This window comes from Neoarius graeffei, chromosome 20 (genome assembly GCF_027579695.1).
Source record: "Neoarius graeffei isolate fNeoGra1 chromosome 20, fNeoGra1.pri, whole genome shotgun sequence".
Lineage (NCBI taxonomy): Eukaryota > Metazoa > Chordata > Actinopteri > Siluriformes > Ariidae > Neoarius > Neoarius graeffei.
Genome location: NC_083588.1, coordinates 45,922,419 through 45,934,417, shown reverse-complemented (window position 1 = coordinate 45,934,417; position 11,999 = coordinate 45,922,419). Strand labels below are relative to the sequence as shown.

At 39.5% G+C, this 11,999-nt stretch overlaps 1 protein-coding gene across 1 annotated transcript in view; it reads right to left on the bottom strand.

The window, feature by feature from the left end:
- Nucleotides 1–922: 922 nt before the first annotated feature.
- The window catches only part of LOC132869058 (uncharacterized), a 92,598-nt gene continuing 81,521 nt past the window's right edge, over nt 923–11,999 (bottom strand). The window contains exons 15-20 of the mRNA XM_060902412.1: nt 8,884–9,624; nt 5,502–5,637; nt 5,325–5,408; nt 5,144–5,241; nt 4,933–5,008; nt 923–1,792 (exon numbers count right to left, since the gene is read on the bottom strand). Of these exons, the coding sequence (XP_060758395.1) occupies nt 1,758–1,792; nt 4,933–5,008; nt 5,144–5,241; nt 5,325–5,408; nt 5,502–5,637; nt 8,884–9,624 (1,170 nt within the window). The 3' untranslated portion in view covers nt 923–1,757. The remainder of the gene's footprint in view (nt 1,793–4,932; nt 5,009–5,143; nt 5,242–5,324; nt 5,409–5,501; nt 5,638–8,883; nt 9,625–11,999) is intronic.

Sequence of the window (11,999 nt, the reverse complement as noted above, 5' to 3'; positions counted from 1 at the left end):
TTTCATGGGGCCCAAAATTTCTGGCGGCGCCCCTGCCCAGACCCAGTCTCTGGATCAGAACTCGGTCTTCCTGCTGTTTGCGTCTACATACTACAGTACATACTGTCAACATGTCTAGGTCTCCTCCTCCCATAGCAATCCTGAGCCAGTGTGTTGGATTTCACAGATATTTTGAACCGAAAAGGGGTCGAGGCCTTGCTTTCATGAATCTGTTGGTGCTTCTTGAGGTCTTCCAGATAGGAGGAGCGTCTAGATCTGGAGCAATAGTGAGTATAAGGAGCTGCTGTTGGTGATCTACAGTCTGAGCTAAGATTTTGCTCCATATTGAAACTTGTCAGTCAATCAGTGACTCATCATGTATATCTCTTTGCTAAAAGACTTCTTACCTTTAGAGGACTCCCAGCACTGCCATTCATACTCCCGTTTTCTTTCTCTTACCCCCTCTTCTTCCTGTGGTAACTGGCAGCATTGCTAATGGGAGCATTCAAAGAACTGCGGTGCAGACATTCACATAAGACACCATCTCTCATTTTTATCTCCTGTTTACACTGTACAACACAACACGTGTTGGATGGTGGCTTGAGGACATACCACACTGCAAAAAAAATTGAAAACTGAATATGCGGAGCAAATGACTTCATACTAGTGAAGTTATCTTGCTGCATGGACAGATATTTTTACTTGATAAGACATCTTAGAATGCGCTGGTTGCAATCTAGAACTAGGTTGAATAATCTCAGAATTGGTGTCTTGTATTCTTCTACTAGGAAACACTAGATCGTTTCAACTATTTTCAAGATATTTTCACTTGCTAAGATCTCGTTTTTTTGCAGTGTAGGTCTTCAGACTGCTTTTCATTCAGTAAAAGTGAACCAACTGGTTGAGTGAATGACACATGGAATATTTGGTTAAAAAATGGACAACTTTCTGTATTGAAAAAGTACACAACCTACAAAATCAGATGTGGTGTTTTCATTTTTTTTTCTCAGTTCATATTTACAATGGACGTAGGTAACACTGGCAATGAAGTTTCATGTACAGTACATGCCGTGAGCAGCTTCAGTAATACATCAAGTTCTCAAAATCCTGTAAATGGAATATACATGTTGCTGTCCAATTTTAGATTTATAAGCAAAATATCAGAAAAGTAAACGATACAGACAATATTTAAAGTCAGAAACTAAAATTTCTTCAAGCAGTCATGCTTTCCCCGATAAAAACAAAATCAAATATTATAAAGAAGGAAACTACACTATTCTCCCAACCGTCTACTATTTCGTTACTCAATTTTGTGCTGCTCCGTTGTAAAACTTAGGATTGCAGTCCAACATGTAGATTTCATTTAACTGTGTCGAAACTCCTATTTGAACTTTCATTCCTTATTTTCTTTTGACACTTCCTGTTCGTCAAATGCACAAGAATACACAAGAAAAGGAATGATTCTGCTTTACAAAACTCAATCACACACACTCGCTGTCTTTTTAGCCTGTGTGATGCGTATAATTATGCACACCATTAAGCACCTGGATGATACAGTAAAATGAACATACTTACATTACATAGTCAGTGTTCTGTAATGATACTCTGATCAAAATATCAGATGACGCAACATATAAAATCAAATGTAAACAAAAAATACAAATAACAAACGTCTCCAGATATATATGTTCCTAATCTCATACCATTCTATGTTGCAAATGCTTCTTGAGGCACCATTTCTGAGATAAACTGTCTGATACCTGTCTGCAATCAGGTAATTATTCAGTGTGGAACTTCCCCAAACTTCCTGTGTCTGAAACAAAAGAAGTCGGACCACATTTTAATGCAAAAATAACAAATCTAATCAAAGACATTCGCAAACTTAGGGGATGACTGAGACAATTATACACCAGTGATTTGAATTCTACTGAAGAGAGCCTTATCAAGATAAGCCCAAGTTCTTGATATGATCTTATCTTACTGCTTGACCACAATAATACTATTTATTCTATCCACATTCACTGGATATGAGCAATCGCACGCTCTGATTGGCTATCTCTCCTACTAGTCTATCAGCTCATATACCGTGAGTAGAGAAGAACAAAATGGCGGAGCGTGTTGCTGAACCAACCCGAGGACGAAATAAAAGCGGTGTTCACACGGCACATATTTGCATCGATGCTGCACCGATGTATTTTGTTGCGATATATCTTACACCGGTGTAAATTTTGTGGAGCGTTCACACGTCATAAACCTGCTTACTAGAGAGAAGCGTGTTAGCACCGGTGCAGCCCCACTTGCGGTCACACGGCAGTTTTTGCGACCGTGCTATACGATAGTAATAATGCGGAAATGAAATATGCGCATGCGTGAAAATGTACTTCCTTTTCCTGGTTGTCATGGCATCACCAAGCGCCGGGAAAACAACGTGGATGAAGACACCAGTGTTGCCAGATACTGCTGACGTTTTCCAGCCCAAAATATGTTCAAATCCGCCAAAATGCACTTAAAACCGCCCAATCTGGCAACACTGGAAGACACGCAGTTCTGTTGTTGTTGATATTCGCCATTTTGGAAGCGCAAAATACCAGGATGCAAATTATGCAATGCCCGTATGTAATCAACTCTCCTCACGCGTAGCGAGTCTACCCCTGTAGCGTTCAGACGTCCCATTTTATATCGGTGCTGCCCCGCAAACTAGCATTTACTCCGGAGTAAATTTCTTAAACCACCTCCCGAGCAGGGTTAGATTTGCACCGGTTTAAGCAGCTTTCAGGGGCTACACCGCTATAACTTTGTACCATGTGAACGCTCTACCGGGGCAGCCCCGGTGCTACACCGGAGTAAAAGTTGCTGTGTGAACACCCCTAAAAACTCTACTTGAAAACAAAATCCCAAAAAATACAAAAAAAAAAGCAACAAAATATGGAATAAAAGTATCTGATGGTAAGAACATATCCCCCCTCCCAAGAATTATTATAATTATCGCATTTTTCACAAATTGCTACTGTCATTTCACCAGTTTGTTTACAACCCCGATTCCAAAAAAAGTTGGGACAAAGTACAAATTGTAAATAAAAACGGAATGCAATAATTTACAAATTTCAAAAACTGATATTGTATTCACAATAGAACATAGACAACATATCAAATGTCGAAAGTGAGACATTTTGAAATTTCATGCCAAATATTGGCTCATTTGAAATTTCATGACAGCAACACATCTCAAAAAAGTTGGGACAGGGGCAATAAGAGGCTGGAAAAGTTAAAGGTACAAAAAAGGAACCGCTGGAGGACCAAATTGCAACTCATTAGGTCAATTGGCAATAGGTCATTAACATGACTGGGTATAAAAAGAGCATCGTGGAGTGGCAGCGGCTCTCAGAAGTAAAGATGGGAAGAGGATCACCAATCCCCCTAATTCTGCGCCGACAAATAGTGGAGCAATATCAGAAAGGAGTTCGACAGTGTAAAATTGCAAAGAGTTTGAACATATCATCATCTACAGTGCATAATATCATCAAAAGATTCAGAGAATCTGGAAGAATCTCTGTGCGTAAGGGTCAAGGCCGGAAAACCATACTGGGTGCCCGTGATCTTCGGGCCCTTAGACGGCACTGCATCACATACAGGCATGCTTCTGTATTGGAAATCACAAAATGGGCTCAGGAATATTTCCAGAGAACATTATCTGTGAACACAATTCACCGTGCCATCCGCCGTTGCCAGCTAAAACTCTATAGTTCAAAGAAGAAGCCGTATCTAAGCATGATCCAGAAGCGCAGACGTCTTCTCTGGGCCAAGGCTCATTTAAAATGGACTGTGGCAAAGTGGAAAACTGTTCTGTGGTCAGACGAATCAAAATTTGAAGTTCTTTATGGAAATCAGGGACGCCGTGTCATTCGGACTAAAGAGGAGAAGGACGACCCAAGTTGTTATCAGCGCTCAGTTCAGAAGCCTGCATCTCTGATGGTATGGGGTTGCATTAGTGCGTGTGGCATGGGCAGCTGACACATCTGGAAAGACACCATCAATGCTGAAAGGTATATCCAGGTTCTAGAGCAACATATGCTCCCATCCAGACGACGTCTCTTTCAGGGAAGACCTTGCATTTTCCAACATGACAATGCCAAACCACATACTGCATCAATTACAGCATCATGGCTGCGTAGAAGAAGGGTCCGGGTACTGAACTGGCCAGCCTGCAGTCCAGATCTTTCACCCACAGAAAACATTTGGCGCATCATAAAACGGAAGATATGACAAAAAAGACCTAAGACAGTTGAGCAACTAGAATCCTACATTAGACAAGAATGGGTTAACATTCCTATCCCTAAACTTGAGCAACTTGTCTCCTCAGTCCCCAGACGTTTACAGACTGTTGTAAAGAGAAAAGGGGATGTCTCACAGTGGTAAACATGGCCTTGCTCCAACTTTTTTGAGATGTTGTTGTTGTCATGAAATTTAAAATCACCTAATTTTTCTCTTTAAATGATACATTTTCTCAGTTTAAACATTTGATATGTCATCTATGTTCTATTCTGAATAAAATATGGAATTTTGAAACTTCCACATCATTGCATTCCGTTTTTATTTACAATTTGTACTTTGTCCCAACTTTTTTGGAATCGGGGTTGTATATTCTAGGCGGAAATGATTTTGTTGGACGTTTTGTACAAAGTTTTTATATGTCGAATTTGCAAAAAATAAAAATGCTCTGTTTCTCAAAATCCAGTGAATGTGGATATAATAAAACAATTATTCCACTCAATCTCGTCGTACATGGCTTACAGCCAACATCAGCTCATGTACGACTTGATTTCATGGAATAATTGTTAAAGATAATAATGTGTTATTACTTACACCAGCAAAAAAGGTGCAGCTATCTAGTCCTTATAGTTTTCTTGTGACCATAAATATGTTTGAAAGAAAGGTACACGTATTTTTTCTTACCTTCGTCTGTCAAGTCAGGTCTTTCCTCAGCGTTGCTGGAAGGCTCAGCTGTAGCTGCAGTACTGTTGTCCAGTTGCTGCATGCAAAACATGTTTCTTTAAAATGAATGAAATGGTACATTTTCCCAGTAATATCATGTCAAGATCACATTTATATAATACTACTACTACTACTAATAATAATAATAATAGTTAGGTGGCATCTAATATACCTCTTGATAGAGCTCATTCTCCACTGGCTTGTCTCCACTGAGAGATTGTTTTTTGTCCTTTCCTGATGAATCCTGGTACTCGCTTGACTGTCTCTCTCCTGAAGAAGAAAAAAAAAAAAGAACAATGTAAAGCCTGTAAAACTACTGCCTGAACATTTCAGGAACGGTACCTTGGACTCACCGTGGTGGGTCATTCTGTGGTTTCGATAGCGATATTTCTGAATGAAGCCTATATTACACTGCATGCACCAGTATGGCCTTTCATCTACAAAAGCAAAAGAAAACTGCTACTAAATAAACATGAAATTAACAGCAGCATGTTTTAAGGGGTATAAATATTTTAATTCCGTTAACTGACCTGTGTGAGTGTATTCATGTCTGCGAAGGTGGTAGCGACTGCAGAAGGTAGCGCTGCAGTGCTGACAAACATGCAGTTTTAATCTCTGGGACATGCTCTCCACTTCATTTGAAAGGTTATCCTTCACCCTCATTGGCTTTGGATGGAAACAGACACAAATTACAGATAAGTTCAATGTAGCCCCTATAACCTCCCTTGTTTGGAAACGTAAACGCTACATCATCATTGAGAAGCCATTTGTTTCACAGCCAGTAGTATACTAACTTTGGACACCCCCACTCATTCATAGGTTTTTCCGTATTTTGACTCTTTTCTACATTGTAGAACAATACTGAAGACATCAAAACTATGAAATAATGTATGGAATATATCCGGAATTATGTGGTAAACAAAAAAAATGTTAATAAAAGCAAAACGTTTCATATTTTAGATTCTTCAAAGTAGCCAGCGTTTACCTTGACGACGCTTTGCACACTATCGGCGTTATCTTAACCAACTTCATGAGCACCTGGAACGCTTTTCAATGAACAGCTTTGCCTCGTCAAAAGGAAATTAGTGCAATTTCTTGCCTTCTTAATATGTTTGAGATCAAACAGTAAACGATAAAAAAAACAGTAAACAGCCTGATTCCACAATTGTAGTGATCCATAATATTCTATCCACATTCACTGAATATAAGCAATCGCGCGCTTTGATTGGCTACTCTATTACTAGGATATCAGCTCATATACCGTGAGTAGAGAAAAACAAAATGGCGGAGCGTGTTGCTGAACCAACCAGGAACGAAATAAAAACTCTACTTGAAAACAACCCCCCCCCCCAAAAAAAACAAACATCCTAAATATGGAATAAAAGTATTTTATAGTAAGAACGTATCTTTAAAAAAAAAAATTCAAGAATTATCATCGCATTTTTCACAAATTGCTACTGGTTTGTTTACATTCTAAGTGGAAATGATTTTGTCGGACGGTTTGTATAAAGTTTTTATTTATCACATTTGCAAAAAATAAAAATGCTCTGTTTCTCAAAATCCAGTGAATGTGGATTTAATAAAACAGTTATACCACTCAATCTCATTGTACACAGCTTATAGCCGACTTGGTGCTACGGTACGCACCTCATCAGCTATCATCTCATGTGTGATTCAATTTCACCGAATAACTTAAATATATCAAGAACCGCTCAACTAAGTAAAGAGAAACGACATCCATCATTACTTTAAGACAAGAAGTGTCTTTTAATTAATAAAAATAAAGAAAAACCATTGAATTAGATGGTGTGTCCAAACTTTTGACTGGTACCGTGTACATATGAAATAAGGCCTGTACAAAAAAAAAAGACAATCTTGATTTGTTTCTCAGTGCATTTTGATTTAAGAACAAGGTCAATTCTGTATTTGCATTTCGACAAACACTGCATCAAACAAACTGAAGCACACTGAAGCAAAAGGGGAGAAAATATGTGAGAGAAAAAAACATCTGTTCTATATAAACAAATATTTACAAACAAACAAATATATATATATATATATATATATATATATATATATATATATATATATATATATATAAAATTTACCAGCTGGGAGGTCCATATGGTGAAATACCGTGACCGAAGTCTTGAAAGTACTGAGCGAGGCCCTCTGGGCCGAGGTCAGTATTCAAGGCCGAGGTCACGGTATTTCACCATACGGACCGACCTTAAGCTGGTAAATAATATTTTTTTTTTTCTTTACCAAATTCTAACAGAAAACGAGAGCGCCCGAAAGGGAAAACTGAGCCGAGCCGCCATTTTGAATCCTCCTTCACGGCTGTAATGAAAATCGCTTCCTCCTCGGTATACAAGTGCACTTCCATGGCAGGAAAAAAAAAAACTACATTTTGCCGCCTATGTAGTCCCCGATTTATACAAATAGGAGTCATTCAGGATTCAGCCATGTTTTTGCTCGGTGTTTTTGCTCGACCAACGTTACACAGTATTATGACCTTTATATTGCATAAATAAAGCCATTTGGTGAAACTTTGAAGAAGAGATTGTACTGGTTTAAAGTTTTTACCTAACGTAATATTATGTATTAGGATAACATGGTGGGCGGCACGGTGGTGTAGTGGTTAGCGTTGTCGCCTCACAGCAAGAAGGTCCGGGTTCGATCCCCGTGGCCGGCGAGGGCCTTTCTGTGTGGAGTTTGCATGTTCTCCCCGTGTCCGCGTGGGTTTCCTCCGGGTGCTCCGGTTTCCCCCACAGTCCAAAGACATGCAGGTTAGGTTAACTGGTGACTCTAAATTGACCGTAGGTGTGAATGTGAGTGTGAATGGTTGTCTGTGTCTATGTGTCAGCCCTGTGATGACCTGGCGACTTGTCCAGGGTGTACCCCGCCTTTCGCCCGTAGTCAGCTGGGATAGGCTCCAGCTTGCCTGCGACCCTGTAGAACAGGATAAAGCGGCTAGAGATAATGAGATGAGAATGAGGATAACATGGTCCAAAATGGGCCTCATTAACTAATGAGATCAAACTGTTAGCAAGTTAGAGGTTTTTAGCTTTCTCCTGAAATGTTTTCTTTAATGTTGTCTTCCTCAGGGTAGTAAAACTCGCTTTCGCTGTGAAGACTGTCGTTATCGCTGTCCATGCTGTAAAATTAATGCTATTTGAATCCTCATTCACGGCTGTAATGCAAATGGCTTCCTCCTCGGTATACAAGTGCACTTCCATGGCAGGAAAAAAACTACATTTTGCCGCCTATGTAGTCCCCTATTTATACAAACAGGAGTCATTCAGGATTCAGCCATGTTTTTGCTCAGCGTTAGCAACAGTTAGAGGTTTTTAGCTTTCTCCTGAAATGTTATATTTTATTTCTTCTTCCTCAGGGTAGTAAAACTTGCTTTCGCTGTGAACACTGTTGTTATCGCTATCCATGCTGTAAAATTAATGCTACTCTCCTGAGAAATGCTGGCAAAAATTTATAAGATTTTTGATAATCTTATAAATAAATCTTATAAAAAAAGATAAATGTTGACAAAAGATGCTATGTTTGTTGTTGTTGTGAATGAGCGAGTCGCCAGAGGTCAATAACCAGGGTCCGTACCGTAGGATACGGACCCGCTCGCCAGCCAATCAGAGCGCAGGATTTGGACCGCGAAAAAAATAATTAATATTATGTACTGATTAATATTATGAAACAAATGAATGGGTCAAGTGAGTCATGGCTGTAACGTTGCCTGAAAACAAGCCACAGAAGCATCACACATTGTACGCATACAGGTGGCTTTACGACCTGAAGCTTTGTGACTAATCATTTAACCATTATTTAATGGTGTCCTTTCACTTTGTGAGCACACACGGTGTTCTTAAATGTGAGCGATAAACAAACTAGAATAAGGTTTACCCGAGCTTGAATACGAGAGCTCCTCCTCCTATTCTCCATCGTGAGTCCTTTCTGGCTGCTCTGTTCAGCATCAGTTTTCTCGTCCTCACTCTTGCTTGTTTCAGTCTGATCGCAGGCTGGAGAGCTGCAGGTTGATATTTTGTGCACATGGTCCTTTCTTGTTTGAAAAGCGACCAAGCTGGTGTCTGGAGTGAGATCACTTTGTGATTCAAAATCAGCAAGTAGCTCTTCACGAACTAACCCCAAGTCTTCACAGGGAGATTGTGTGTCAGCGTCCAGCTGTGCTACACTGTGATGAGTGTCTGAAACAGGCGTGCTCACAGATTCAGGATTAGGATTTTCCCGTTCGGAAGGACGTGACTGATTTGAAATAAAAGAACTTGCTTGATTACTTGGTAGTAGTTCTTCACTTACAGGTAGACTCATACCCACATCTTTGTGCAAGAGGTTTCCTTTGCTCTGCAGAAGATCCAGCAACTGTTTCCTTTCCTTTGACTTCTCGTCATAACTAAGGGCCTTTGCCACCTCTGGTTCTTTAGCATGTGCTGATAGGAGATGCTGTGCCATTCGGAAGGAAGTTTTCTTACAATATAAGCAGAAGTGTTTTTTCTTCAGCTTTAATTTATCTGTTCCTTTGCGGTTTTTCAAACTTTTCCAGACATCAGATATTTGTAAACCACGCTTCATCTCAGGAGTTTGAGAAGTGACTGGTGATGCATTTCCCTCTTCTGTTGACGTCTGCTATGGGGAAAACGTACAAGATTACGCTGAGAAAGTAGAAAAACATCCGAGGTTACATTCTGCAACCTGTCAGAGTCTTTATTAATATGTGCAGAGATTCAGCTGTACTCATGTGAAATGGCTACATACAGCAAAGACTGAATTCAGGTGCTTTAAATTTATAACCTACAACCCCCAGTCAGAAAACGTCGGGATGGTGTGTTGAAATTAAAGCTTACAACGATAATTTGTGAATAACCTTTGACCTGTATTGCACACGAAACAATACAACGATACATTATTTGATGTTTCAATTTTGATTCTTGCAAGACGTTTCAAAAAAGTTGGGATGGTAAAGCATTTACCACTTTGTATTGTAGCCATTCCTTTTCACAACACTTAAAAGATATTTCGGGACTGAAGACATCAAGTGATGAAGCATTCCGAGTGTTATTTTTCCCATTCTTCTAACAAACAGGTCTTAATGTGTGCAACAGTACAGGGTCGTCATTGTCATATTTTTCCTTTCAAAATTCGCCACACATTCTCTATTGAGGACAGAGTGGGCAGGCACCCTCCTCTTCCACAGCCATGCCTTTGTAATGTGTGCAGAATGTGGTTTTGCATTGTCTTGTTGAAATAATCCTGGAAAAGATGTCGTCTTGAAAGCAGCATACAGTGCCTTGAAAAAGTATTCATACCTCTTGAACTTTTTCATATTTTTCCACCTTACAACCACGAACTTAAAAGTTTTTTATTGAGATTTTATGTGATAGACCAACACAGAGTAGCACATAATTGTGAAGTGAAACGAAAATGATAAATGGTCTTCAAAATTTTAAACAAATAAAAATCTGAAAAATGTGGTCTGCATTAGTATTCAGCCCCCTGTACTCTGTACAGAAGAGCGATAGTTCCACTAAGAAATACATATATTTTTTTTAATTTCTGAGAAAAAAACTCAGACTTTTTGAGATTAAAGTCAAAAATTTCGAGAAACAATCTCAAAATTTTTGAGAAAAAAAGTCAAAATTTTTGAGAAAAAAAGTCGAAATTTGAGAAAAAAAGTTGAAATTTTTGAGAAAAAAGTCAAAATTTTCGAGAAAAAAAAAGTCAGAAATCTGTAGAAGGCGGGCTTCCATACGGAAGTGACACTCACTCGCGACCGGTAGACATGAATGGCTGAGACCAGAGCCATGGAATTCAGAGTTGTGACAACCGGGGTACAGGAAGTCGGTTGGTGATGTGATACACGTAGATTCAAATACTTCTAGGCAGCGGCTTTCTGTTTGCTAGAGACTAACACAGAACCACTACATAACAAGCAAAGATCAAGTAGAAACGAATTACATTTACCTTTACCGCACTTTGTGTTCTACGGCCACTTCCTGGAACTAGACACATAGATCGCCATTGACATAGTTCCACTAGTTCCAGGAAGTGGCCGTAGAACACAAAGTGCGGTAAAGGTAAATGTAATTCGTTTCTACTTGATCTTTGCTTGTTATGTAGTGGTTCTGTGTTAGTCTCTAGCAAACAGAAAGCCGCTGCCTAGAAGTATTTGAATCTACGTGAATCACATCACCAACCGACTTCCTGTACCCCGGTTGTCACAACTCTGAATTCCATGGCTCTGGTCTCAGCCATTCATGTCTACCGGCTGCGAGTGAGTGTCACTTCCGTATGGAAGCCCGCCTTCTACAGATTTCTGACTTTTTTTTTCTCGAAAATTTTGACTTTTTTTCTCAAAAATTTCGACTTTTTTTCTCAAATTTTGACTTTTTTCTCAAAAGTTTTGAGACTGTTTCTCGAAATTTTTGACTTTAATCTCGAAAATTGAGTTTTTTTCTCAGAAGTTTCCAAATAAAATATAAAACCCTGGCCCTATTGCTCTGCCGTAACTCTGATACCTCTAAATACAATCCAGTGCAATCAATTGCCTTCAGAAGTTATGTAATTAGTTAATAGAGTCCTACTGTTTGCAATTTATTCTCAGCATTTTGTGAAAGCCTCAATGGTTTGTTAGAGAACACTGAAGAACAAACAGCATCATGAAGACCAAAGAACTCACCAGACAGGTCAGGGATAAAGTTCTGGAGAAGTTTAAAGCAGGGTTAGGTTATAAAAAATATCCCAAGCTCTGAACAGCTCAAGAAGCACTGTTCAATCCATCATTCAAAAATGGAAAAAGTATGGCACAACTGCAAACCTACCGAGACATGGCCATCCACCTAAACTGACAGAGCGAGCAAGGAGAGCACTGGTCAGAGAAGCAGCCAAGAGGCCCATGATCACTCTGGAGGAGCTGCAGAAATCCACAGCTCAGGTGGGAGAATCTGTGCACAGGACAACTATAAGTCGTACACTCCACAAATCTGGCCTTTTTGGAAGAGTGG